The sequence below is a fragment of the Corythoichthys intestinalis genome, chromosome 21 (assembly GCF_030265065.1).
Source record: "Corythoichthys intestinalis isolate RoL2023-P3 chromosome 21, ASM3026506v1, whole genome shotgun sequence".
NCBI lineage: Eukaryota > Metazoa > Chordata > Actinopteri > Syngnathiformes > Syngnathidae > Corythoichthys > Corythoichthys intestinalis.
In genome coordinates this window covers 7,290,088-7,317,047 of record NC_080415.1, presented here as the reverse complement: position 1 = coordinate 7,317,047, position 26,960 = coordinate 7,290,088, and the positions used below count along the sequence as shown (strand labels likewise).

Genomic DNA, 26,960 nt, shown 5'->3' with positions numbered 1-26,960 from the left:
TTTTACGCTGCCTTTGAGCTCTATACATAGGTAAATCAGCGCTATTACAGACTGAATGCGACAATGCGTGAGTGGGTTGTGCAGCGCATGCGTTAATTGCGTTTAATATTTTAACGTGATTTGAAAAAAAAATACCGCAGTTTTAAGCCAAAACTCTGGATGAGTGTAAGACATTTTGTCTATAACGTTAAATACTTAGAAATATTAAATAAAATAAATAATTAGAAAACGATTTAATTTAAAATATAAATATATTAAAAAAAGGCATGTCCGATATTTTTTTGCCGATTCCGATACTTTGAAAATGACGTGATCGGACCCGATCGGTCGGGACATTTTTAGTTTCAAATGTTTCTTCACTTGCGCTAATGGTTATTGCTTTGGCTACTTCAATATAACTGTTAAGCGAAGTGTCAACTAATGTTTGTGGCCACAATACCTTTAAATGCTTCAGGGCTGAGAGAGGAGATGAGATTCTCCGAGAGGTACAAGTAGATGAGGCCCTTCATGCCACTGAATGCGCCGTCCTCCAACTCTACGATCTTGCAGCGTTGCAGGTGCAAGGAAACCACCTGGGAAACTCCAGGGAAGCTGTTGCTTGGGATGTAGTGAAAGTTATTCCCACGCAGGTCCAGGAGGCGCGTGTCGGGAGAGAAACCTCGAGGAACTTTGGTGTGGCCGTGGTTCTCGCAGGAGGAATGGTGTATCTCGGCCTGAAGTTGTTCAGGAGATGGACGCCACAACACTTTCATTATCTTATTTCATTACAGTTTGGCTAGGAGACATCACAGCATACATTCTACAGTACTGCCTTTTTAGTGTTTGGTAGACATTACATCGATACTAGGGACGGGGTCTCAAAGTCAATTTTTCTGGGGTCCGTGGAGATAAGTGTATTGGACTAAACTATGGTTACTTGTACTACGAGTCTGTGTTCTTGAGTATTTGCACTACAATTGCGTGTACTGGGATGACAAGTAAGTTTACCTATGTGTATTCGTACTATTTTGTGTACTGCTACTACAAATACGTGTACTTAGACAATTACTGTGCACCTGCATGTACAGTACTTACTAGAGATAGACCGATTATCGGGGTCGATATTTGGAAATATGACGTATATCAGCCTTTTTTTTTTTTTATATCCGACCGGCCGAATTTAAGGTAACACCAACTCAACCTTTATAAAATATTTTCATGCCATTTGTGATATGTCGCCTGACAACTAGTTGAATGACACCTCTTTTGCATCTTGAGGGGGTATGTATCGCTTTAACCTGTACTAACTGTAAAAAACTACAAATGTGCTGACTGCTTTATGGCATACGTCAATACCAGGGGTCGCATTAACCGAATATTTTCCGTCGTTGACAGATTTTTTAAAACGGTGACGGAAAAAACTGAAGTCCATCTGTCAATTTGACAGGCTGCAATTCACACCCCAGACCACAGGGTGGCGAGTGAGCATATTAATTAGCTATTGTCTCTCTTGATGCATGACGTCGTTGGCCTTACTCTGAAAAATGTCAAGGCAAATGAGTGTCCGAAGTTTCTTCAAAAAGCCCCAAAACGACGATGGTGTTGATAAAAGAGGTGAAAAAACAGGGACTGCACAAGCGGGCACGCAATTCAAGTCCATGCACACCAGGAGGAAGGTATAGGACTCCGTTCAGGCCACAGCAGGTGAACTGTTAATTTCATTGTTCCAAATGTAGCCTACCTACTGGGGCCACAGTCAGCTGTTTTTGTCACTGTGGAGAAAAAGTTACATATTCATCTGCTTGATGTGTGATGGAACGGTGTGGATTCTCTGTTAAGCTTGTTTGGACAGAATATTAATTTAAAATGAAATGAAAACTAAATACTGTTGAATATGTTGAAGCGGTATGCAATGTTAAGAGTCTTGTTAGCTCGAATTGCTGTGTCCAGCCGCTGTAGCTCTGCTGCTCTCTGTGAACTCTCTATTCGAACAGAACACCGGAACGCGCGCGGCTCTTAAGTGTCTCTGTCACGTGACTGTGTCGTAGCCGCTAACGCGCTTGGCCAAATGGACACACCAGTACGGAAGGTGAATTATGCCAAACAAATGGTCACCACAATGTCATTATCATCATTTTAAAAATTTAAGTGAGAGGTAAAAATAGATTATGACCGGATTTTTATGACCCTGTCAGTCAAAATGACAGACAACGAAAAAGTCTAGCGCAACCTCTGGTCAATACTAACGCTTTCGCGCGAATTTTGCAAAGACGGCAGAGCAACAAAAGTTTTGTCGCCCGCTGGCGTGACCCCCCCCCAACCGAACTCGTCAGGTGGGGTGGGAGGCTTAGCCACACAGTTGCTAACTGTCATATTCTATTGTTTAGCCACAACTGGATTCATTACATTGCCACTTTTCATCCTTCATACAGCCACTAGAAACAAATGTTGTTTAATCCATCTGCAGGCGACCATCACTGGGTTATTTCAGGTCAGATGCAGCCGCGCCTCTCTCTCCTGCACTAGTATTCACCACGTCCTCTGATTGGTTAAACGGACTTACACTTGTATTGCGCCTTTCTACATTTTTAAGGCCCTCAAGACGCTTCGCACTATATCCTCATCTACCTACTGGTGACGCAGCAGGTTTAGTATCTTTCTAAAGGATACTTAGTGAAGAAGAAAAGATATCGTCATCGCACACACCATATAATTGTTTGCATTAGTCTAACACATATATAGTCTAACACAGGGGTTTTCAACCCAGTCCTCAAGGCACACTGTGGGTCCTGGTTTTTGTTCCAGCCGATCCAGCAGAGACAGTTGAACCAATGAGGCTTCTGCTAAAACAAGCCACACCTGACTGCAATCAACTGATTGCACTTGTAAAACACCAGATTGGGGAAAAAGTGTTGTCATCTTGTTTGGTAAGAATGAAATCCTGCACCCACAGTGTGCCTTAGTGGAATAGGTTGGGAACCCCTGGTCTAACACATACACATGGTACAGGTTTTCGTAGGCACCGTCTAACTGTTTGCATTAGTCTAACACACGTAATATAATTAATCAGGAAATAGTATCATTTTCATATTTACGGTAGGACTACACTACTAATATAAAATAAATAGCACACCATAGTTTAATGAGAAGAAATAGAAGAGATACACAATGCCGTCTTATCACAAGATGGACGCACCAACTCTGGCAATCAGCTCTCCCAGCAAACTCCAAGGACAAAGCGCTTTTTCCTAAAACAAGTACAACCAGCCCGGACAGCAAAGTTGATAGCGGGCGTCCCAATCCGCGCACGAACCTAAGCCGCCCAAAACCGGCCACAGCGGGGATGGCCCAAAAGCAACGCCCAGAAACGCCTTCGACAAGGCCCGCCTCAGCAAAGACTTTAAGAAGACTGGACACTGAGATAACACAGATTTTTTCTGCTCGGAAACATATAGCCTTGTTTTGGATCCAGAATTGTCCCTCCGTCGTCTGGTTTTGCCTTGTTTTTACCATTGTCGACGAATAAATTGTCAACCTGTTTTTGGTGAGTGTTCTTCAAGCTTTTGAAACATGGAGTCAGTACAAAGGGTTAAAATAAGAGGACGCGCGAGGTTCGGCCTTCCCGGCGGGCGCACGCGGAGCAGCGTCAATGTGAGAATTTCAACAAGGTCAAGGTCATCAGGGTGGAGAATCGACCTCACAACCTCTGGGTTGGGGAACGACTACCATATTGTCTATTTGTGGGATTCAATAAACATGCTTTAGGCATTTTACATACTCAGAGTTTTAGGTGCCAGGGGTGTTGCCCCTATTCCCTAGTGGCCGAAAAGTGTCATTGCATGTAATTAACTGTCCTATAAACGTTTTTAAAATTAATTAGTTTTCCAGCAGAATGTTGTTTATAAAAATGAATGAAATGAACAAAAGAAAAGATACTTTTCTAATGGGTCAAAATTATTTTTCAAACAGATCATTTGACTAGCACCTTAGACGGTCATTTGCTAGCTTAGCCAAAGCCACCCGAGGACCAAAGAGGCAAGATGGATAGACGTAATTTTTTTTTTCAAACCCAAGCTTTTCAAAAGCGACAACTTCTGAGCGAGAATCAAAGATTGAAAATTTGCACCATGAAATGCCAGAAAGCACCGAACTAAACAATTAAATGAAGCCAGAAAAGAACCACAGTAATATATTTTGGACTTAGACTTTTTTTCCCTTGACGCAGAACTTCAAATGCACAATTACTGCATACTCACTTGACTGTAAATCAATATAATGGCTTGATCAGATTGCTTATCTCATTGTCTGCCTGGCGGCAAATGAATGAACATTCATTGACTTCCACCCTTCCACTTCAAATTGATTGGACTACTACTCGTAATACACTCATTTAAATTAGTTCTTCTGTACTCACCTCACAGACACAGTTTGAAGGACACTTGACTTTGCGCTCTGGCTCTTCAGTCGGTGGCGGCCCTCTTCTACTCGCCTCTTCAAACTCTGCTTTCAGCATGGCCTCCTGGCTCTGACAGCGTAGCTCAGGAGGTTGGATAGCCTCAAGGAGCTCCCCGGACAGGTGTAAAGGCCCCGCGCATGTGCCGACCAGCTTCACCTTACTACGAATCGCCCATTCCCTGCAGCACAGTGAAATGACAAGTCAAGAGTAGAGTCCACAGAGAGTTGTTTGTGCTCACGGAAGTCCGCCTTGACCTGAGCGGACGCATGTAGCAGTTACAGTAGACGGGGTTTCCGGTCAGGTGGAGACGTGCCAACTTCGGGGTGCCTTCCGAGAAGGGTTGGATGACACGTAGCTGGTTGTGGCTCAGGTCCAAGTGAGTTAGACTAGGGGATTTGGATACAGCAGTGTTGGCCAAGTCCTGCAGGGACATATGGTCCAGGAAGAGGTGGCTTAGTTTGGCCATGGACACAGATTCCTCGCCCAGGTAAGTCATAGGGTTGTAGCTCAAATCCAGGCGGGTCACTTCTGGCAGTCTATGCAAAGATGTTGAATACGTTCACAGTTCAGAGATTTTTTAGGTGTCGGTGCAACGCTAGTTGACAGGAGTGGCATGCTGAATGTCAACTTACCTTGTCATAGTTTCGGTGGGAAAAAACTGCAACTCGTTGTGGTCCAGACTGAGCCGGTTGAGCGTGAACAAGCCAGCGAAGGCTTCAATGTCCAAGTAGTTTAGAGAGTTGTGGCTGAGGCGAAGCCACTTGATGTTCTGCAAGCCCTGTCACACAGATAACAGATCACACAGATAAAAATACAGTGTCTGCTTTAACTAAAATCATTCAAACATTTTTAGGTTTTCAAATGAGGATAGCATGCAAACAATGACAGAAGGAGGAAAAGTAAGTAAGTGAACCCTATGCCTAAGGAGACTTAAAGAGCAATTGAAACCAATTTTTACCAAACATTTTAAGTCAGGAATGTGCCCAATCACTGATGATTGGTTTAAAGCTGCCCTGCCCATGCTAAAACACACACCTGGTAAGAAATGTCTTAATGAGAAGCATTGTCTGATGTGCATTATGGCTCAGTCTAACGAGCTGTCTGAAGACCAGTAATCAAGGATTGCTGATTTGTATAAAGCTGGGAAAGGATACAAAACCATCTCTAAAAGTCTGGATGTTCATCAATCGACAGTCAGAGAAGTTGTCTACAAATGAAGAGTTTGGCACTGTTGTGTCTCTGCCAAGGAGTGGTCGTCCACCAGAGATGATGCCAAGAGTTTAGAGCAGAATACTAAGAGAGGTAAAAACGAACCCTAGAGTGACTGCTAAAGATTTGCAGAAATCACTAGCACAGTCCATTATCTCTGTGCACACATCAACTGTATGAAAAACAATGGCCAAGAATGGTTTTCGTGGGAGGAAGCCACTGCTGTCTAAAGAAAACATTGTTGCTCGTTTAATGTTCATAAAACGGCACTTGGACACTCCACAGAAGTTTTGGCAAAATATTTTGAGGACTTGCGAAACCAAAATTGAATTGTTTTGGAGTAACATACAGCATCATGTGTGGAGGAAAAATGGAACAGCTCATTAACACCTCATCCCCACCGTGAAGCATGGTGGAGGGAGCATCATGATTTGGGGCTGTTTTGCTACCTCAAGGCCCGGACAACTTGCAGTCATTAATGGAAGAATGAATTCAAAGGTTTACCAGGAAAACCTGAGGGTGTCTCTCAGACAGTTGAAACTAAAAAGAGGATGGATGCTACAACATGACAATGATCCAAAACACAGAAGTAAATCAACTTCAGAATGGTTTCAGAAGAACAAAATACACGTTTTGGAGTGGCCAAGTCAAAGTCTAGACTTGAACCCCATTGAGAAGCTGTGGCATGACCTAAAGACTGCGATTCATGCCAGACATCCCAGGAATCTGACTGAACTACAGCAGTTTTGTAGAGAAGAATGGGCCCAGATTAGTCCTGATCGATGTGCCAGACTGATCTGCAGCTACAGGAAGCGTCTGGTTAAGGTTATTGCTGCCAAAGGGGGGGCCACAAAATATAAAATGTGATGGTTCACTTATTTATGTTCCCCCTTCTGTCATTTGCATACTATCCTCATTCAAATATGAACACCTATAAATGTTTGGGTGGTTTTAGTTAAAGCAGTTTTTTTCATCTGTGTGATTTTTGACATTGTTTTTAAAATAATAATACGTTATTTTGTCTTATACAGATTTCTATTTGAATAACTGTAACAGTGAACAGTTTTAATTTTGAAGCAGGCAGTATCAGCTTTGCTTATGGTGTGGGGTTATTTTGCACTGAGCAACTTGGTATGCCACCTTATACGTATAATGCTTGTTTGTTTGAACATGTTTATTTCGAATACTTAATACATAGGTACCAATAATCTGTGACAATAATGAACAGAAAAGAAAAACAAAATATGAATTCAAGTGGCTTATCAATGTGATTGTCTTTAAGTTACGTCTTAATTGATTGGCTTCCTGCTGTCCGCTACAAACATTTTTTGACAAGGTAACAGACTAGTCTTTCCTCTCATCTCCCGCTGTATTAAAAGTGAAGCCAAATGCTAAATACGCTTCGTCAAATTTCCTCCTCTTAGCTCTTCATATCTCCAGTGCTCTTTGCTGTGTGTTCTTGTTGGGTTCAAAAATACTGCGCACACTCTGAACATGAGAGCTACACTGCCACACACTAAGAGGATGTGCAATTACACTTTATTCTGGCCAGGGGCGCTGCCAGGGATTTTGGGCTCTCACTTTGGGCCCCACCACCAGTGCCGGGGGACACACACACATTTAGAGTACCAGTGTTGTTAATCTTACTGAAAAAAAGTAATTAATTATAGTTACAAATTACTTCTCCCAAAAAGTAATTGCGTTAGTAACTCAATTACCTGAATGTAAGAGTAATTAGTTACTTGGCAATGTAATTGGTGATAATTACTTTTTTTTTTCCTCAAAAAAAAAAAAAACATTGGCCACACTATGTGAAGTTTTTTTGTGAAGGTTTTTGGTACAATTGGCCCGAGCCCAATTCTTTACCCTAATTTACCCTTCACCCTGAATCAACTGTTAAAAGTTGTTAAAATTGCTCCCATTATTGCATTAGTTCCCTTCTCTCTACTTTCGACAAATGAAAGTTTTAAAACTTTCATTTTGACTTTTTGTTGATTTTTTTTGTTGATTTTGACTTCAAGTCAAGATTTTGCCAATTTAGAAGTATTTTAGATAAAAAGTTACTTAGGTTCGTTAGGAAGGTTCTCTACAAAAGAGCCGTAATAAAAGGTCTACTGCTTTAAGATGGCGGCTGTTTACTAATGCATCTAGTGCCGTGTCTGTCATTTTGCATCTAGTTATATCTATCAACTACGTAATTTCCTGCATTCTGGTGAATCTTTACACACTAAATTGTGCATTTTCAGCATTTATTTAAGATGAAAATATATTCATGTAAACATACAGCGTATAGAGCAATAATGAATAGACTGGTATCATCTATAAGAAATGTACTGAAGGCCATCTTTTATTATACTATATTTATTATATTAGAAATATTCTCAAAGCAAATACCATAATGAATGACTTAGAATACGTTTTGTTTAAACTTAACTGTTCTACAGTATACATTAACCACAATTAAAATAACATCATCTTTAGAATAATATAACAAACAAAGCGAGCAGCAGATTTTTTGACCTTGTATACATACTGTAGCAAGTATATAGATTAGGGTTGTTCCGATCATGTTTTTTTGCTCCCGATCCGATCCCGATCGTTTTAGTTTGAGTATCTGCCGATCCCGATATTTCCCGATCCGATTGCTTTTTTTTTTGCTCCCGATTCAATTCCAATCATTCCCGATAATTTTTCCCGATCATATACATTTTGGCAATGCATTAAGAAAAAAATGAATAAAACTCGGACGAATATATACATTCAACATACATTACATAAGTACTGTATTTGTTTGTTATGACAATAAATCCTCATTTACATTATTAACATTCTTTCTGTGAGAGGGATCCACGGATAGAAAGACTTGTGACTTTGTATATTGTGACTAAATATTGCCATCTAGTGTATTTGTTGAGCTTTTCAGTAAATGATACTGTAGCCATGTCCAACTGCATGATGGGAAGTGGAACCATGACTGTGCGTAGTGCTACCAATTGATATATCTTCTCTGCGTTGGGAAATAACATAAGGTGTTAAGAAAAAGATCAATTGCTACCTTGCTTTCCCACATTACTTCCCATGATATTTCTAATCGTTGGGAGAGGGATTGTAAGGCTTTAGCCAATTAAAAAAGGCTCCAAAGGCTGCCAAATACACTCTACTCATTTTACGCTGCCTTTTATCTCTCTATATAGGTAAAACGGCGCCATTACAGATTGAGCGCGACAATGCATGAGTGGGTCGTGCAGCGCATGCATTAATTGCGTTGAATAATTTAATGTGATACATTTTTTCAAAAATTAATTCCCGCTGTTATCGGGATAAATTTGATAACCCTACCTTAGCCCAAACTAAAGACTCTGGATGAGTGTAACATATTATGTCTGTAACGTTAAATACAATTAGAAAACGATTTAATTAAAAAAAAGGCATGGCCGATATTTTTTTGCCGATTCCGATACTTTGAAAATGACGTGATGGGACCCGATTGAGCGACATCTCTAGTATTGATCTAATGTAGCCATACATTTAACAGCTGTCACTGCATGATCCACGGTCCCTTGCTCAGCCTTACTCACCAAGAGCCCAGCGCCGAGCGTTCTTGCAAGCAAAGTCACTGCTCAAATCATGAAAGTCTAGCTTCCTAGCCAACTGACTTTCAATGGACAGCATGGCAAGACTAGAAAGCCTGTCCTGACACATAGTGGACCTCAAATAGTTCTTTATAGAGTTTTAGTTTACTGAAAGCTCTCTCGCAACCTGCAACCGTTACAGGGAGTGTGCAAAATATACGTAAATTGATGCAAACTTCTCCAAAAATGCTTTGCAGTTGCATCTTACAAATTGCATTCAGGAGACAAAGAAAGGACAAGTTAGGGGGGAAAGTAGCAGTATACACAGTGTTCAGGTGTCTTACTTCATTTTAAAACTCTGGTGTAAGATGCAGCAAGAGGAGTTGTGCCTGTTACAACAGGCAAGGGCAGAGACAACTGTTTTAGTATGACGAGCTTGCAAAGGGTTTGCCTCCTGTACTGATTAAATGTAAGCTAAAAGTGGAGCAAATACTAGCTAGCAAACAATTACAGTATTTCATTACGGAGTAGGCTTAGCCCCATTTGGAAACTTGCGATCTCTACTATAGGCTACAGTTCCGAAGTGAGGTCCCTTGTTGACAAACTGGATTCAAGCCGATTTAAAAAAAAGAAAATTTCCACACCAACTTTTAACATTTGTAAGATACCAAAAAATGCCGTCATTATTTGGAATTTAAGTTTTTGAATAGGTGAATGTTGCTCATTGAGGCCGGGAAAATCCCGTATTTCTTACTGAGTGAGCTGGGACCTCGCTACGGAGCTTTGTAATTAGGGGTGCACGATATCCATTTTTTGAAAACGATACCGATATCGATAACTTCCTGCTCCTCAAAGCCGTTACCGATATCAATAACCGATAATAAATACATAATTTTAAAAATGTATAACCTGAGTTTTTGAACACCTGAAAAAAACTAGTGGTGGATTCAACATAGATTTTCCTTTGATCTCATCAGATTTTTCATAATGACATGAACAAAACAGTGCAATTCACTTCTGCACTGCCTGACAGCCAGCTAAGAATGAATGCACTTCCATAAACCACAAGGCTTGGTCTTTCCTTGCTTTTATGGGAAGACACTCGTCTTAATATTATGAAAGTACAACAGAAAAATACACATATTCAATACTCAATATACAACAAACTGCACAATAAACTTATATACACAACTATTATATGTATAGCATATCACACTAGCTTGAGCTACTAAAGCATTGGCTGGCTTCTATAAGACAACTTATGAAGTTCTGTACATATGACCCTTCACCACAGAAGTAAACATATATTACACATCAATATGTTATAGTAAACATAAAATACTTACATATATTTCCGAGGTGGAAACGTAACCGAAAGCATTCACGACTGTCAATGCTACCGCTAGACACCGCAATGTGTAAGTGATTGAACCAAACTACTGTAACAAAAAATAGATGCAGTGAATTATTCTGACCAGCAGGTAGGAGCATTGGCCCGCAAATGGTCAACTGATTTCCCATACTAGAAACTGTAAAGCCAGAACAGTACATATTATCGGTCCTATTATAAATGTTATTAGATTTATCGGGATGACTTCATAATTCCTATTACCGGACCGATAATTATCGGAACAATAATTATCGTGCACCAGTATTTGTAATAGACATCGCGAGGTTCCAGATGGGGCTGGAGTGGGCTAAGATAACAGGTTAATTTTCAGCACTACAATGACAAAAGACACCAACCTTCCTTTGTGAAGTACTTTGTCACATCCTGTTGGCCTATTCTAACCTCCTGTTTTGCTTTCTTTTCTTTCCTCTTTTGATAACCCGATTTCTCTTTTTTAAAACATTTCTGCAGTACAGCTCACTCCCAGTCATTCACTGGTGTAAATGCGCACCGCTGCTCCCAGTCTGATCGAAGGAAGGGCGGACCAAACCATTTAATGAAAATATGGGGGTTGGGGGGGGCTGCTGGCAATACATATGCCTTCTGGGTGTCAAAACAAGAAAAAGAAACCCTTCATTTTATTCCTATTAAAATTATAATGATTAATATTTAAATTTCGAAACGATTACCTAATGTTCAAATTTTCTTTGTGGGCCCCATCAGGGCATGGGCCCTTAGAATCCGTATCACTTTTCACCCTATACGGCGCCCCTGATTCTGGCAAAAAAGTATGTTCCCCGAGGTCACATGCGCCGCCCCTGGTGTTCTGTCAGATTTTGCAACCCATCATAAATTGCAACTTTGTGGTTCTGCCCATGTGAGTAATGCTACAAATGGCCGCGGATGCATTAGGTCCAAAGTAAACACCACAAACTTATAAAAATAAGAATATAAAAATATAAAATATTTTTATTATAAAAGAATATAAAAAAAGAAATATCTAATTACGTTTGGTCATGGACGCATACAAAGGAAAGTTCTCCATACACACATCCTACCATGTGACTGCGCTCAGCTACACTGCACGCGGATCTCTCACCGTTAACGTCTTCCCTGTGCCGTTAAGCATTGATTTACACCGTATTCATGTTGCACATTTATGTTTATGATGTCAATTGTTTATCTAGCACTCTAGATAATATTGAGAGTGCAACATAATGTAAAAGAGTGCTTATTCACCACCACAAAATGCAAAATGTTTGGGAGAAAATACGATAAGGGTGCAAAATCTGACAGAACATCAACATTGCTCCCTACTGCTTGAGAAGTACTTTTTTGAGCCTATGCATAGCCGTCGATCGTCAAGATATAGCTTTTTTTTTATTATTTGTTTTGACAGTTTTACATTGAGGCCAACATTTATGTACGTACTTGGAAAGCCATGTTGGGGATGTAGACCAGCTGGTTGTGTGTCAGTGAGAGCAGGTTGAGGAAGCCTAGCTGTGCGAATGCTCCAGGTTGAATCTCCTCAACGCGGTTTCGGTCAATCATGAGCTGTTTCAGTGAGGACAGACCGTCGAAAGATTCCTGTAGTCTCACAGTGCAAAAGAAAATGTGATGACTTATGAATCCATGCATGTTTTTTTTTAAATATCACTTGTTTACCCTTCTCAGAGTCACAAGGCATTTTACAATTTCAACAGATGATAAAACAGTTAAAAAATACATACAAAAGATTGAAATTTTAGATTTGTCGCATTGTAGAAAAATCATTGATGATTCAAAGATGAGCATAATGGGACATGTACGTAAATTGATATCTCAATATCGATAAAAACATGGGCTTAGGTTTGGATAGGGACGGTAGGAACACATGCCTTTTCCCCACACATGCACAGCCCCGACAGAAATACATGCCCTCAACATGCCGTCTCCTCCACCCTCATTGAAGAGGAGCGATATTGGAAGGTTTTTTTTTTGGGCAGCAGCAGCCACTGTAGTAATGTAATAAGACGTCAATGTTGTGGGAGTGGGGAACACACCAGTAATTTTGCTACTGAAAGTCCGACCTGAATCAGAGTTAGCATAACATTAAACCGTGTGAATTTTGCTAACTAGAATTTGCTAACCTGCAAAACCCGAGTAGGAAGCTGCTTAGAAAGAAGTGTCCTCCTGGGAGCTTTCATTTTTTGTTGGGTTTGATTGTGCAATGTTCATTTTTGGCATTCCTGGATAGTTAAGAGATTATTAAAGGTGAAGGGAAAAGGTACCGTTATGGCACACATAATATAATTGTTTGCATAAGTCTAACACATTCATCTAACTATTGTTTAAGCAGACTCCACTACATGCCCTTTGACACAGTAAAGTGAATCACCTTATCCGAGCTAATGAGGGGGAGATGAGAAAAATGGTACAGTTTCTCATAGGCACCGTCTAACTGGTTGCATTACTCATACTCAAGCATAACTCATCTTGAGCAAGGCCATAGACTCCACCATCAGTTGACAAGACCGCTCCCACAGACATCGCGCCACGCCTTCCCGTAGGGGGCCGACCCAGGCAGAACGTTGAGTTGGCTTTCACTGCGATAAACTCAAACGCTGCGTTCTAACGCCGGATTTAGGTGGAAATAGGACGAAGGTTTTACTGCATACAAGCAGGCAGGAGTGTCTCGAGTGATTTGGTCAAGGATTCAAGCTAATTATTATATTTAATAGCACCAGGCATGCACTCTGAAACATGAAAAAAACTAAATGGACAAAATAAGTGTAAATTTGGCTTGAAATATTTACGTAAAATGAATGATAACTGCCCGTTTTTTTGCCTTGAAACAAGAATGTAGACCAGACATCTCCAAAGTCCGGCCCGGGGGCCAAATGCAGCCCGTGGTCAAATTTCATCCGGCCCCCAGCCTCTGTCATAAAATCAATAACGTCTGGCCTGCACACAGACTTACCGTAATTTCCCGAATATAACGCGCACTTTTTTCCCCCAAAACCAACTTGTAAAATCATGGAGCACATTATAAACGGGTACATGGATGGAGACAGAAATATATATATATATAAAAACCAATTTTTAAAAATTGACACGGCCACGTTGTGTTGAAGAAACGTATGCGGCGATCCATTGCCGACCATTACGGTACGTGACGTCACCATTTTGTTTCGGTAATACTTCACTCTGATCGGCCGAATGATTTCATCTGTGTTAAATTCTGCTTTTTTCACTCTTCATAAAGTACAGAATTTAGTTTCTTGAACTCATTTGAGTCAACGTTTATTGCAGCTCCGCAACTCGGACCATAACAAATGTAACAACACAGACTTCCTGTGTGTGTCCATCAACTATATCTGTCCCTCAGGAAACTCAAACCCAAATAACAATAGTTCCTATTGTTACTGTCATGTCGACAGCGATGCGCTTTTTCCGGTTTCCGACTTAGGTTCTCACTTTCATTTTAGCGTATCAATCCATGGAAGAAACATTTATTCATCATGATGAAACGAGCAAGTTATACAGCAGCCTTTAAAAGAAAAGTCACATCTGTTTTGTTTTCTCCTAGAATCTGGTAAGTTGGAGAAGTTGTCAAATCATATTATTACCGTAAATATTGTCAGTTTATGGTAATGTTTGGAACTACCAATATGCTATGCTTGTGCTGTGTTTCACCAGTCAGTAAAATAACATTTCTGTATCTGTACACGAGCTGTTTTCTTGTATTCTTTTATTTATTGGTGCTAAAATTAGGGTGCACGTTATAAACGGGTCCAATAATTTCCCCTAGATTTTACAAGTAAATTTGGGGTGGGCATTATACACGGGTGCGCCTTATATTCGGGAAATTACGGTAATAAATTGGTCAGCAGTACTGCTACCAGCATATGAAGTAGCTTACACACTAAATGCTGCTCCTCATTTACCCACTAAAAGGCAACAGCACTCTAAGCAACATTACTCCGTGTGACTTTACTCCCAATTTTGTATAATGGCGACAATCAACAACAACAACAAAAAGTTGACTGCAACAGCCGACGCTTCAAGGATTGGTGGAAATTGGACTATTTCTTAACTAAAATATGCAACAACTGTCTGCCTCATTTGCAAAGAGGCAGTGGCTGTTTTTAAAGAGTTCAATGTGAGGAGATATTACCCCAAAAAACACACTGACATGTCTGACAAGATTACAGGGAAGATTTGGCAGCGGGAAATTGAAGCAACTTGAAGCTAGTTTAATTTCACAGCAGCAGTATTTTGCAAGAGCCCGAGAGTCGAGAGAGAATGCCAATAAGGCTAGTTGCGAGATTGTTGAAATTATTAATTAAAAAGAAATAATAAAGAAAACGTGACACACAGAATGGCTTGCTAAAATTTGCTTAAATATATTGTTCTACGTAAAGGACGTCAGCAAAGGTCGGCCCCCCACAATTTTACCACACCAAATCTGGCCCTTTGCAAAAAGTTTGGACACCCCTGATGTAGACTGTTTCACGTCCATATTTGTAGAAATTCAGTGATTTAAGCATTCATTTACAAGAATTTTCAACTTAAGAAAGGCCTTTGTTTCATGATGGCCGCCATGTTGGATTACACAATACTGAAAATTTGGCTTGAAATATTTACGTAAAATGAACGATAACTGCCCGTTTTTTGCTTTTAACCAAGAATTTAGACTGCTTTACATTCACATCTATAGAAATTCATACATTTAAGTATTTATTTACAAGTTTCAGATGTGAAAATTGAGTGATTTATTAGCTGTTGAAAACTTGCACTAAATTAAAAAAAAAAAAGTTATATGAAATGTTAAATATCCATATTGATCATCTCTGCATTTGGTGATTTTTGTGCATCGAGCGTAAAATTTCAGAATTTTATATCCATTTTAAGTTTTGTTATACTTATACTATACATTATACTATACTATATATTATATATATTATACTATATTATACTATAACTATACTGTTATAAAAAATAATTAATCGAGATTTTATAAGGGAACGACTTTGAATTTTTCGATGTCGCTGCTCATGGACACTCATATATGCCTAAGGGAGGTGCCTGTTTTGGTTTTAGGTCACTAGTGGCTTTGGTTTTGAAAGTATTTGAATTTAAAGTTTTTGAAAATAAGCCCCATACGGCTCGGCCCCGAGCCCCGTCAACTGATAGTGAAGTCTATGGCAAGGCGAAACTAGACCACAAAATTTATATGTTGCTTAGCATCAGTACATTATTTCTTAGTAGTCCCAGTTACTGATGTCATTTTAATGCCGTGTCGGTACCGATACTAATATCGGTATCGTTGCAATGCTTGTCATATGTGAGCTTTGCTTTTGCGAAACCACCTGGTAGAGGATGTCAATGTTGTTGTTTGCCAGATTGAGGAAGACCAAGCGGCCCAGGCCTCGGAACGCGCCTTCCTTCACCCGACGGATGTTGCAGCGCTGCAGAGACAGGTGAGTCAGGTACGGGGTGTGTCTGAACGCTCCAGTGGGGAGTTCTTGGATGTCGTTCCCTCGGAGGTCCAGTTTCACTGTAATCTATAGCAAGTGGAGCAAAATTAGTTGTCAATCTTCGTGGCTGCTCTGAGATGAATTGAACAGATTAAATGGAATGCTCTCCCACAGCTATTATACGCGCATTTCCAAGCTATTATGAAGAATACAGTTTTAGCCCGTAATCATGTGCTTACATTTTTAATACCGGCAATTGCTCACATTCTGCTGATAAACAGAAACACACACATGTTGATTCATTACACAACGTCTCAGTACTTTTCCACCCAGCCACAGTACTTTGAGTGCAAATGTGTGTTCAAAACAAAGATATCTTGCCCGCTCAAGAGTGTGACTGTTAATTCAATCAAGAGTGTGACTGTTCAATCAATGACTAGAATACTGCCACGTTGGACAACAGTGTTGTAACTGTATTCCGCCCAGCAACAAGCCCTCAATAAACGTTAGCAGCGTGGTTGAGTTCGCAGAGAGACTTCGATGAGACATTGTTCGCGGAACTCTGTCTCCTGGCTCTCCCAACCTGCAGGTTGAAAAACGTCAACTCTCTGACTCTGTCTCACTTTATGCCCTGCCTTTTGTCAGCTTGCCTTGGGTAAATAACTAAGTTAAAGAACGAGTTTTAGACCCAACAGCATGTACACACGAAGAAGAACGTATTTGCGCACACGAAGAAGAGCCCACGCGCACACACGAAAAAGTCGTGCAGCCGAGTGAGGGAGAGAGAACATTTGTTGCTTGGGAAGCATCCACAGATGCAACACCTGTATATAGCACATTTTGTACTGTTTATTGTGCACTTTCAATTGTGGTCTAATACTTGGCCGAGTTTATGTGATTGTTTTCGATGATGTGCAGACGCTAACCGATACATGCTAATCATTTGTGTGGATTCTTATTGCCTTATCAGCAGCTAGTTTAAACACAAATTTGAATTGCCACTATTGAAAATAAAGCTGAATTAATAGATTTTAGCTTGATTCTGCAAGTGTAAATAAATTCTGCAGAGCACACGGACGTCTGGCATCGTCATTTCGGAGCTTAGCTCGCTGTTTAGCTAGGATTTAGCTCCAATGTATTGGCGAGGGCGGTACAATGACGTATAATACATATTTTTGAATAATTATTCTGAGATTTGGGAGGGTATTAAGGGGTATTTAAAGGGTTAATTCCGATTTACGTGGAAATTCGGGTTACGTTGCCAGCGTAGAAACGGAACTCATTCGTAACCCAGGGACTACCTGTACTCCCCAATACGGGTAACCTCATTTTAGTGCCGTATCAGCAAGTGTCTGTATTGGAGCAATACTCCCAATTCCAATTATAGTGATGTGAATACCTCGTCCACCGTGGGAGGAACCTCAGTCAGGTTCTTATTGACACAGGTGACGGTGAGCTGGATCTGGTCGCACACACACTGTTGCGGACATTTTGCGGCATGTGTCGCAACAATGAGGAGAGCGAGGACGAGTAGTGGGACAAACGTGTTGTCAGGGAAGGGCATCTGAAAGGACAAATAAGAGGCTTTTCATCAAGTACACTACTTGGAGAGTGATTGGCAACTTGACACAGACGTTTTTTTGTTGTGTTTTTAAATAACGTGAACACAATGAGTTGTGTTCATACATAGCAGGAGATGTTATACATTGGGGCAAATAAGTATTTAGTCAACCACTAATTGTGCAAGTTCTCCCACTTGAAAATATTAGAGAGGCCTGTAATTGTCAACATGCGTAAACCTCAACCATGAGAGACAGAAAGTGGAAAAAAAAGAAAATCACATTGTTTGATTTTTAAAGAATTTATTTGCAAATCATGGTGGAAAATAAGTATTTGGTCAATACCAAAAGTTCATCTCAATACTTTGTTACGTACCCTTTGTTGGTAATAACGGAGGCCAAACGTTTTCTGTAACTCTTCACAAGCTTTTCACACACTGTTTCTGGTATTTTGGCCCATTCCTCCATGCAGATCTCCTATAGAGCAGTGATGTTTTGGGGCTGTCGTTGGGCAACACGGACTTTCAACTCCCTCCATAGATTTTCTATGAGGTTGAGATCTGGAGACTGGCTAGGCCACTCCGGGACCTTGAAATGCTTCTTACGAAGCCACTCCTTTGTTGCCCTGGCTGTGTGTTTGGGATCATTGTCATGCTGAAAGACCCAGCCACGTCTCATCTTCAATGCCCTTGCTGATGGAAGGAGATTTTCACTCAAAATCTCTCGATACATGGCCCCATTCATTCTTTCCTTTACACAGATCAGTCGTCCTGGTCCCTTTGCAGAAAAAAGCCCAAAGCATGATGTTTCCACCCCCATGCTTCACAGTGGGTTTGGTGTTCTTCGGATGCAACTCAGTATTCTTTCTCCTCCAAACACGAGAACCTGTGTTTCTACCAAAAAGTTCTATTTTGGTTTCATCTGACCACAACACATTCTCCCAGTCCTCTTCTGGATCATCCAAATGCTCTCAAGCGAACCGCAGACGGGCCTGGACGTGTACTTTCTTCAGCAGGGGGAGACGTCTGGCAGTGCAGGATTTGAATACTTGGCAGCGCATTGTGTTACTGTTAGGTTTTGTGTTGATTCCCTCCTAGTGTGTCCTTGTAATTGCCATTGATTTCACCTGGTGTACCGCTCCTTTTGTATCCTCAGATCTGCGTCCACCTGTGTCACCCATCTGTTCCTCATTGTCTCGTTACCCTTTGTCTGCGTGTGTATATAAGCTCCCAGTTTCTTTTCAGTCCTTGTTGCGTCATTGTCAATGTCTGTCTATGCGAACGTCAATTTCAAGTCCTGTCTAAGCCCTCGTGTACCAGTCCCTCTGATTAAGTAAGTTTTGGTTTGAACATTGCCTTTTTGATCACCAGTCCTTTTGTTTGTACTTTGTGATTTTGTTAGTTATTATTAAAACGTTTTTTTGAGTTCACTGCCACCTGCCTCGCTGCCTTTTTTGTTTCCCTGCATTTGGGTCCACACATCCTGCCTTCCAGCGTTTCCCTGACAGTTACTGATAGTAGCCTCTGTTACTGTGGTCCCAGCTCTCTGTAGGTCATTCACTAGGTCCCCCCGTGTGGTTCTAGGATTTTTGCTCACCGTTCTTGTTATCATTTTGACGCCACGGGTAAGATCTTGCATGGAGCCCCAGATCGAGGGAGATTATCAGTGGTCTTGTATGTCTTCCATTTTCTAATAATTGCTCCCACAGTTGATTTCTTTACACCAAGCGTTTTACCTATTGCAGATTCAGTCTTCCCAGCCTGGTGCAGGTCTACAATTTTGTCTCTGGTGTCCTTCGACGGCTCTTTGGTCTTGGCCATAGTAGAGATTGGAGTGTGACTGACTGAGGTTGTGGACAGGTGTCTTTTATACCATTAATGAGTTCAAACAGGTGCAATTACAGGTAACGAGTGGCGCCTCGTTAGACCTCGTTAGAAGAAGTTAGACCTCTTTGACAGCCACAAATCTTGCTTGTCTGTAGGTGACCAAATACTTATTTTCCACTCTAATTTGGAAATAAATTATTTCAAAATCAAACAATGTGATTTTCTGTTTTTTTCCCCACATTCTGTCTCTCATGGTTGAGGTTTACCCATGGCCTCTCTAAACTTTTCAAGTAGGAGAACAATTGGTGGTTGACTAAATACTTATTTGCCCCACTGTATTTGACTGCACTGTAGTAGAAACAAATGCCATTCGACTTTGGCCCTTAGTGCCACTTTGGCAAGATGGACCAGGCCCAGTGTTCACTGGAATGCCTTAAAACCACATTCCCATGTTGGATCAACCGCCTTGATCCGCATCAATGGACTGGGAAAGCTCCACATTTTGAAATTTGGAGTCTGAGATGGGGGTGTTGAAGTGGGATTTGACAGGTGGGTGAACCATCACATTTAACATTTTGTGCCCCCCCTTTGGCAGCAATAACTTCAGACGCTTCCTGTAGCTGCAGTTCAGTTTGGCACGTCGACCAGGAATAATCTTGCCCTTCTTTTTACAAAACTGCTGTAGTTCAGTCAGATTCCTGGGATGTCTGGCATGAGTAGCTGTCTTTAGGTAATGCCACAGCATCTCAATGGGGTTCAAGTCCTATCCTTTCCCAGCTTTATACAAATCATCTTTGATCGCAGGTCTTTAGACAGCTCTTTTGACGTCGCCATGGTGCACATCAGACAATGCTTCTCATCAAGACAATTTGTACCAGGTGTGTGTTTTAAAGTGGGCAGGGCAGCATTATATAATGAGTTCAGTTATATAGGTAATATAGATTGTCTTGCCATATGTTGTATAGATAGAATAGACCCTACCATTATTAAATGAATTATTTTCTTTATGTTCAGACTTGCATTTACCCCTATTCACTTGCTAGATTTGCTGGTACATTTTCTTCAAACGCACGTTTGATTGGCTGATGACTTGACACCACCCCCCCAATCGCACACTCTCACAGTGCAGAATTACGTTACATGTTGTCATGCCGCCTCCTTCGCCCGCTTCGAAGAGGAGGGATATAAGAAGTTTTTTTTGGCCAGCAGCAGTCACTGTAAGTAATGTCAAAAGATGTCAATGTTGTGGAGTAGGGGAACACACCACTAATTTTGCTACTGAAAGTCCGACCTGCATCAAAGTTAGCATAACAACTGTGTGAATTTGTTAACCTGCAAAAATCGAATAGGAAGCTGCTAAGAGAGGTGTCTTCCTGTACGTTTTCTACTGTTCACGTTAATTCAACTGTGAGAAATGACATAAGGACACTGAGATTCTCATTTTGTTTCAAAGCAGCTGAATAGGACAGGTTTAAAAAATATAATAAAAAAAAAAACAACAACTGAGAAATGTAGTAAACCGAGGTTAACCGAACAGTATATCACCTGAACAAATACACATGCCAGTAAGTATACCGTAATTTCCGCACTATAGGGTGCACCTGACTATAAGCAGCCACCCACCAAATGTGACACGAAAACGGCATTTGTTCATTGATAAGCCGCGCTGGACTATAAGCCGCAGCTGTGCTCACTTATTATGGGATAATTACACCAGAAGATATTAAACGGTAGCACTTTATTTGACAGCGGCATCATACGACTGTCATAAGACCAAATCAACCACCACAAAGCTTCGAACCATTTGGCTGCAAAGCTTCATTGCTTCAAGAAGCTTAATTTGGCAATCACGATCCTTTGGGGGAGACAGTCAACCTCTTGCCACCTGCTCTCAACACTGTTGTCCAACATGCCTCCTAACATGCATTGCAGTGCAACAGATGTAAGTAACAATCAAAATTCATGTTCTGTGCTAATTATTTCTTCATTTACTGTTCCAAGTTGAAGGAGATAGTACTTCTTCACGTAGGCACCGTCTAACTGTTTGCATTATTCTAACAGACTTAATATAATCAATCAGGGAATAGTTTCTTTTTTCTTATTTACCAATCGACTATTTGTATTACTCTAACACACCCAATATAAAATAAATTGAACTTATATCATAGTTTAAGGTAAACAAGCAGAATATAGGATATAAAAGATACATGACGCCTTCTTATCAAGGAAGCCCAACGTGTATGTCACGCAACTGACTGATTGAGGCTGACAAGCTCACGTCTGCACCACCAACTCTTGCAATCAGTTCTCCCGGACAGTCCAGAACAAATGGCGGGACGCCCTATCCCAACACAAGGAACACCGAAGAGCACCAGATATCCGACTGATAAGGCTGCAAGAGCCCCTTTGACGCTGAGGTGGCAAAATCCACAACCCTCCCTGCTCTGACAACAGTAACTCCCGAATTTTCCTGTCCAATCCACAGACAGACAATAATCCTAAACAATGCCCAAACACACCCTTCTTCTGCCCACAGCCCGCCCTACTAGAGCCTTCAAAAAGACTAAATGTTTAACAATCGTTGTCATTTTTTCTCGGGAACCTTTTGTTGACTTGTGATATGGTGACCCTGAATACTCGCCTGGGTCAGTCTGTGCTGTATGATTGCCGTCGACTGAGAATAAATTGTCAACTTGTGTTTCAAAGCTTTTTTCCAGCTTTCAAAATAGAGTCAGTACAAGGGGTTAAGACAGAAGTGGGCAAACTATTCCACAAAAGGCCGCAGTAGGTGCGGGTTTTTGTTGCAACCCATCAAGAGGACACCTCTGCACCAGTCTGGTGACTTAAAAGTGCAATCAGTTGATTGCAGTCAGGTGCTTCTTGTTTCCCCTGACCTCTCATTGGTTAAACTCCCTGTGCTAGATCGGTTGTAACAAAGACCAGGACCCACTGCAGCCCTTGAGGACCGGTTTGACAACCCCTGGGTTAAGACTAAGGTGAAAGCGCAGAGTTTGGCCTTTTGGCCGGGTTGTTGGTCTCTTGCCGGCCTGGGTCGTTGGAGCTGCGCCGGCGCGGGTTTGGCGGGTCGGCTGGCGTGATTCCGGCAATTTGGCTAAAAGGTGTTTAATTCATTGCTAGTTATGGTATTTTGTAACACTTTATTTGACAGTGATGCCATCAGACTGTCGTTAGACCATCATAATTATGACATGACACTGTCATGAGCATTAATGAATGCTTATAACAGATGTCATTTAGTGTTATCCTGCAAATTATCTCACTTTTGAATGGATGTAAAAGATCCAAGCTGGACAAAAATGGAGTTAGTAACATCATTTTGCCAGATGTCTGTCATAAGCATTGAAATGCCCATGATAGTGTCATGTCATAATTAGGATGGTCTTGTGACAGTCTCAAGACGCCGCTGTCAAATAAAGTGTTACCAAATACCATAACAAGCAATTAATGAAACAACTGGTACAGTAACCGAATAAATAATTAGCACTGAACATGAATTTTTAAATCTATAGTACTGCAATGCATGCTAGGAGGCATGTGTTGCCTATTAACCCAAATAAATCAACAAATAAGCTGCACTGGACTATAAGTCGCATTTTCAAAATTAAGGAAAAAAGGTTAATAGTCAGAAAATTACGGTAATTCAATACAAATTTATTTTTGCATAGATCATTTAGCCTATCAATTAACTACAGTGCCTTGCAAAAGTATTCGGCCCCCTTGAATCTTGCAACCTTTCGGCACATTTCAGGCTTCAAACATAAAGATGTGAAATTGAATTTTTTTGTCAAGAATCAACAACAAGTGGGACACAATCGTGAAGTGGAACAACATTTATTGGATAATTTAAACTTTTTTAACAAATAAAAAACTGAAAAGGGGCGTGCAATATTATTCGGCCCCTTTACTTTCAGTGCAGCGAACTCACTCCAGAAGTTCAGTGAGGATCTCTGAATGATCCGATGTTGTCCTAAATGACCGATGATGATAAATAGAGTCCCATGTGTGTAATCAAGTCTCCGTATAAATGCACCTGCTCTGTTATAGTCTCAGGGTTCTGTTTAAAGTGCAGAGAGCATTATGAAAACCAAGGAACACACCAGGCAGGTCCGAGATACTGTTGTGGAGAAGTTTAAAGCCGGATTTGGATACAAAAAGATTTCCCAAGCTTTAAACATCTCAAGGAGCACTGTGCAAGCCATCATATTGAAATGGAAGGAGCATCAGACCACTGCAAATCTACCAAGACCCGGCCGTCCTTCCAAACTTTCTTCTCAAACAAGGAGAAAACTGATCAGAGATGCAGCCAAGAGACCCATGATCACTCTGGATGAACTGCAGAGATCTACAGCTGAGGTGGGAGAGTCTGTCCATAGGACAACAATCAGTCGTACACTGCACAAATCTGGCCTTTTCTCAAAGATATCCATAAAAAGTCTCGTTTAAAGTTTCCCACAAGCCACCTGGGAGACACACCAAACATGTGGAAGAAGGTGCTCTGGTCAGATGAAACCAAAATTGAAATTTTTGGCCACAATGCAAAACGATATGTTTGGCGTAAAAGCAACACAGCTCATCACCCTGAACACACCATCCCCACTGTCAAACATGGTGGTGGCAGCATCATGGTTTGGGCCTGCTTTTCTTCAGCATGGACAGGGAAGATGGTTAAAATTGACGGGAAGATGGATGCAGCCAAATACAGGAACATTCTGGAAGAAAACCTGTTGGTATCTGCACAAGACCTGAGACTGGGACGGAGATTTATCTTCCAACAGGACAATGATCCAAAAAATAAAGCCAAATCTACAATGGAATGGTTCAAAAATAAACGTATCCAGGTGTTAGAATGGCCAAGTCAAAGTCCAGACCTGAATCCAATCGAGAATCTGTGGAAAGAGCTGAAGACTGCTGTTCACAAACACTCTCCATCCAACCTCACTGAGCTCGAGCTGTTTTGCAAGAAAGAATGGGCAAGAATGTCAGTCTCTCGATGTGCAAAAGTGATAGAAACATACCCCAAGCGACTTGCAGCTGTAATTGGAGCAAAAGGTGGCGCTACAAAGTATTAACGCGAGGGGGCCGAATAATATTGCACGCCCCACTTTTCAGTTTTTTATTTGTTAAAAAAGTTTAAATTATCCAATAAATTTTGTTCCACTTCACGATTGTGTCCCACTTGTTGTTGATTCTTGACAAAAAATTAAAATTTTATATCTTTATGTTTGAAGCCTGAAATGTGGCAAAAGGTTGCAAGGTTCAAGGGGGCCGAATACTTTTGCAAGGCACTGTAGGATCGTATTCGTGAGAAGTGTAGCCCAGTTCAATAATCAGTTTGGTTTTATTAATGTCCCGTCACTAAAAGTGTACATGCAGGTCATGCTGTTATATCATCACTGCCAATGTTGAGACCAAACCTACGCCCTTGCATCAGTCATGTTTTAATCGCAGACTTTTAACCGTCCTATAATTTCCATATTTTGGTCTCAAGGTCAATGAAAATTTGAAAACCGGAGGAACTTCCTCCGGCAGGACTGTGTGTGCGCATCCCCCGGGGAAATTAACAGCGTAGACCGCAGAAGAGCACGCATGCCTCGCCTGTAGTGGACAAAGACGTCCAGTGTCTCTGCTTTGCAGCCGATGCGGTGCCAAAAAATGTTTTCCACTGAAGGTGTGTGTGTATAAGAAATATGAGCCTAAAATTTTTAGAGTTCTCCTCCAAACCCAAAAGAAAAATCTAATAACGTCGTGTTGTCAAACTACCATAGTAATAATAATATTTTTAGTCATAAACTATTATTTACAGTAAATATTTCTGAAAAAAAATCACTTTGAATCCTCTACTTCATGTATACAGTATATTCACAAGGTTGTTATTTTAACACACAATTTTAAGCAATATTAGCAGCTACACTGTAATATCCAAATAGATTCCATGTCAACTCACCTTGATTCTGTCCAGTTGCTGTTGGCTTCTGTCTGCTGCCTCTCACGGGCTGCTGCTCTTTCCCCTTTTGCTACACCCCCTCCATCCAAAACAAACTTTGTTCATCCCCTCATTCACCAACATGCCCACTCTTAACACACTCATGCCCAACAGGCACTGCTGTATTTAGCACATGAAATATCATAAAATGGCGACTGTACCGAGGTGGGTAGAGTAGCAAAATATTTGACTCAAGTAAGTGTAGCGTTACTTAAAAAAGTGCTAAGAGCATTTATTAGATGAACAAAATGCATCATTGTAGATGAGTGGTTCTTAACCTGGCTAAATGTACCAAACCTCATGAGTTTCACAAGTGCATTAACTTAACCCTTTGGAATTAGAAAAATCTTTTTTCAAAATCTAAATCGATATATCTAAGCTAGCAACCTAAAACCCAAGTGAATTTCCATTCAAATTTCTTCTCATTTGGACAGCATGTTTTTAAGCAGGTCAAAATATACAGTGGGGCAAATAAGTATTTAGTCAACCACTAATCGTGCAAGTTCTCCCACTTGAAAATATTATAGAGGCCTGTAATTGTCAACATGGGTAAACCTCAACCATGAGAGACAGAATGGGGAAAAAACCCAGAGAATCACATTGTTTGATTTTTAAAGAATATATTTGCAAATCATGGTGAAAAAAAGTATTTGGTCAATACCAAAAGTTCATCTCAATACTTTGTAATGTACCCTTTGTTGGCAATAACGGAGGCCAAATGTTTTCTGTAACTCTTCACAAGCTTTTCACACACTGTTGCTGGCATGTTGGCCCATTCCTCCATGCAGATCTCCTCTAGAGCAGTGATGTTTTGGGGCTGTCGTTGGGCAACACGGACTTTCAACTCCCTCCACAGATTTTCTATAGGGTTGTGATCTGGAGACTGGCTAGGCCGGCCACTCCAGGACCTTATAATGCTTCTTACGAAGCCACTCCTTTGTTGCCCTGGCTGCGTGTTTGGGATTATTGTCATGCTCAAAGACCCAGCCACGTCTCATCTTCAATGCCCTTATTGATGGAAGGAGATTTTCACTCACAATCTCTCGATACATGGCCCCATTCATTCTTTCCTTTACACAGATCAGTCGTCCTGGTCCCTTTGCAGAAAAACAGCCCAAAAGCATGATGTTTCCACACCCATGCTTCACAGTGGGTATGGTGCAATTCAGTATTTTTTCCTCCAAACACGAGAACCTGTTTTTCTACCAAAAAGTTCTATTTTGGTTTCATCTGACCATAACATTCTCCCAGTCCTCTTCTGGATCATCCAAATGCTCTCTAGCGAACCGCAGACGGGCCTGGACGTGTACTTTCTTCAGCAGGGGAACACGTCTAGCAGTGCAGGATTTGAGTCCCTGGCGGCGCATTGTGTTACTGATAGTAGCCTTTGTTACTTTGGTCCCAGCTCTGTGTAGGTCATTCACTAGGTCCCCCCGTGTGGTTCTGGGATTTTTGCTCACCGTTCTTGTGATCATTTTGATGCCACAGGGTGAGGAGGGAGTTGAA

General features: G+C 41.0%; 1 protein-coding gene across 3 annotated transcripts in view; it reads right to left on the bottom strand.

The window, feature by feature from the left end:
* chadlb (chondroadherin-like b) overlaps positions 1–26,960 on the bottom strand; it is a 34,667-nt gene extending 7,707 nt beyond the window's left edge. The window contains exons 1-8 of one of the 3 annotated variants that reach the window (XM_057826486.1): positions 26,915–26,960; positions 17,465–17,629; positions 15,958–16,152; positions 12,038–12,193; positions 5,068–5,213; positions 4,690–4,971; positions 4,394–4,613; positions 440–713 (exon numbers count right to left, since the gene is read on the bottom strand). In XM_057826486.1, the coding sequence (XP_057682469.1) occupies positions 440–713; positions 4,394–4,613; positions 4,690–4,971; positions 5,068–5,213; positions 12,038–12,193; positions 15,958–16,152; positions 17,465–17,629; positions 26,915–26,929 (1,453 nt within the window). In that variant the 5' untranslated portion in view covers positions 26,930–26,960. Of the gene's footprint in view, positions 1–439; positions 714–4,393; positions 4,614–4,689; positions 4,972–5,067; positions 5,214–12,037; positions 12,835–15,957; positions 16,153–17,464; positions 17,630–25,415; positions 25,968–26,914 lie in introns of those variants that run through there. The other 2 variants (XM_057826487.1, XM_057826488.1) reach the window with 2 other exon arrangements.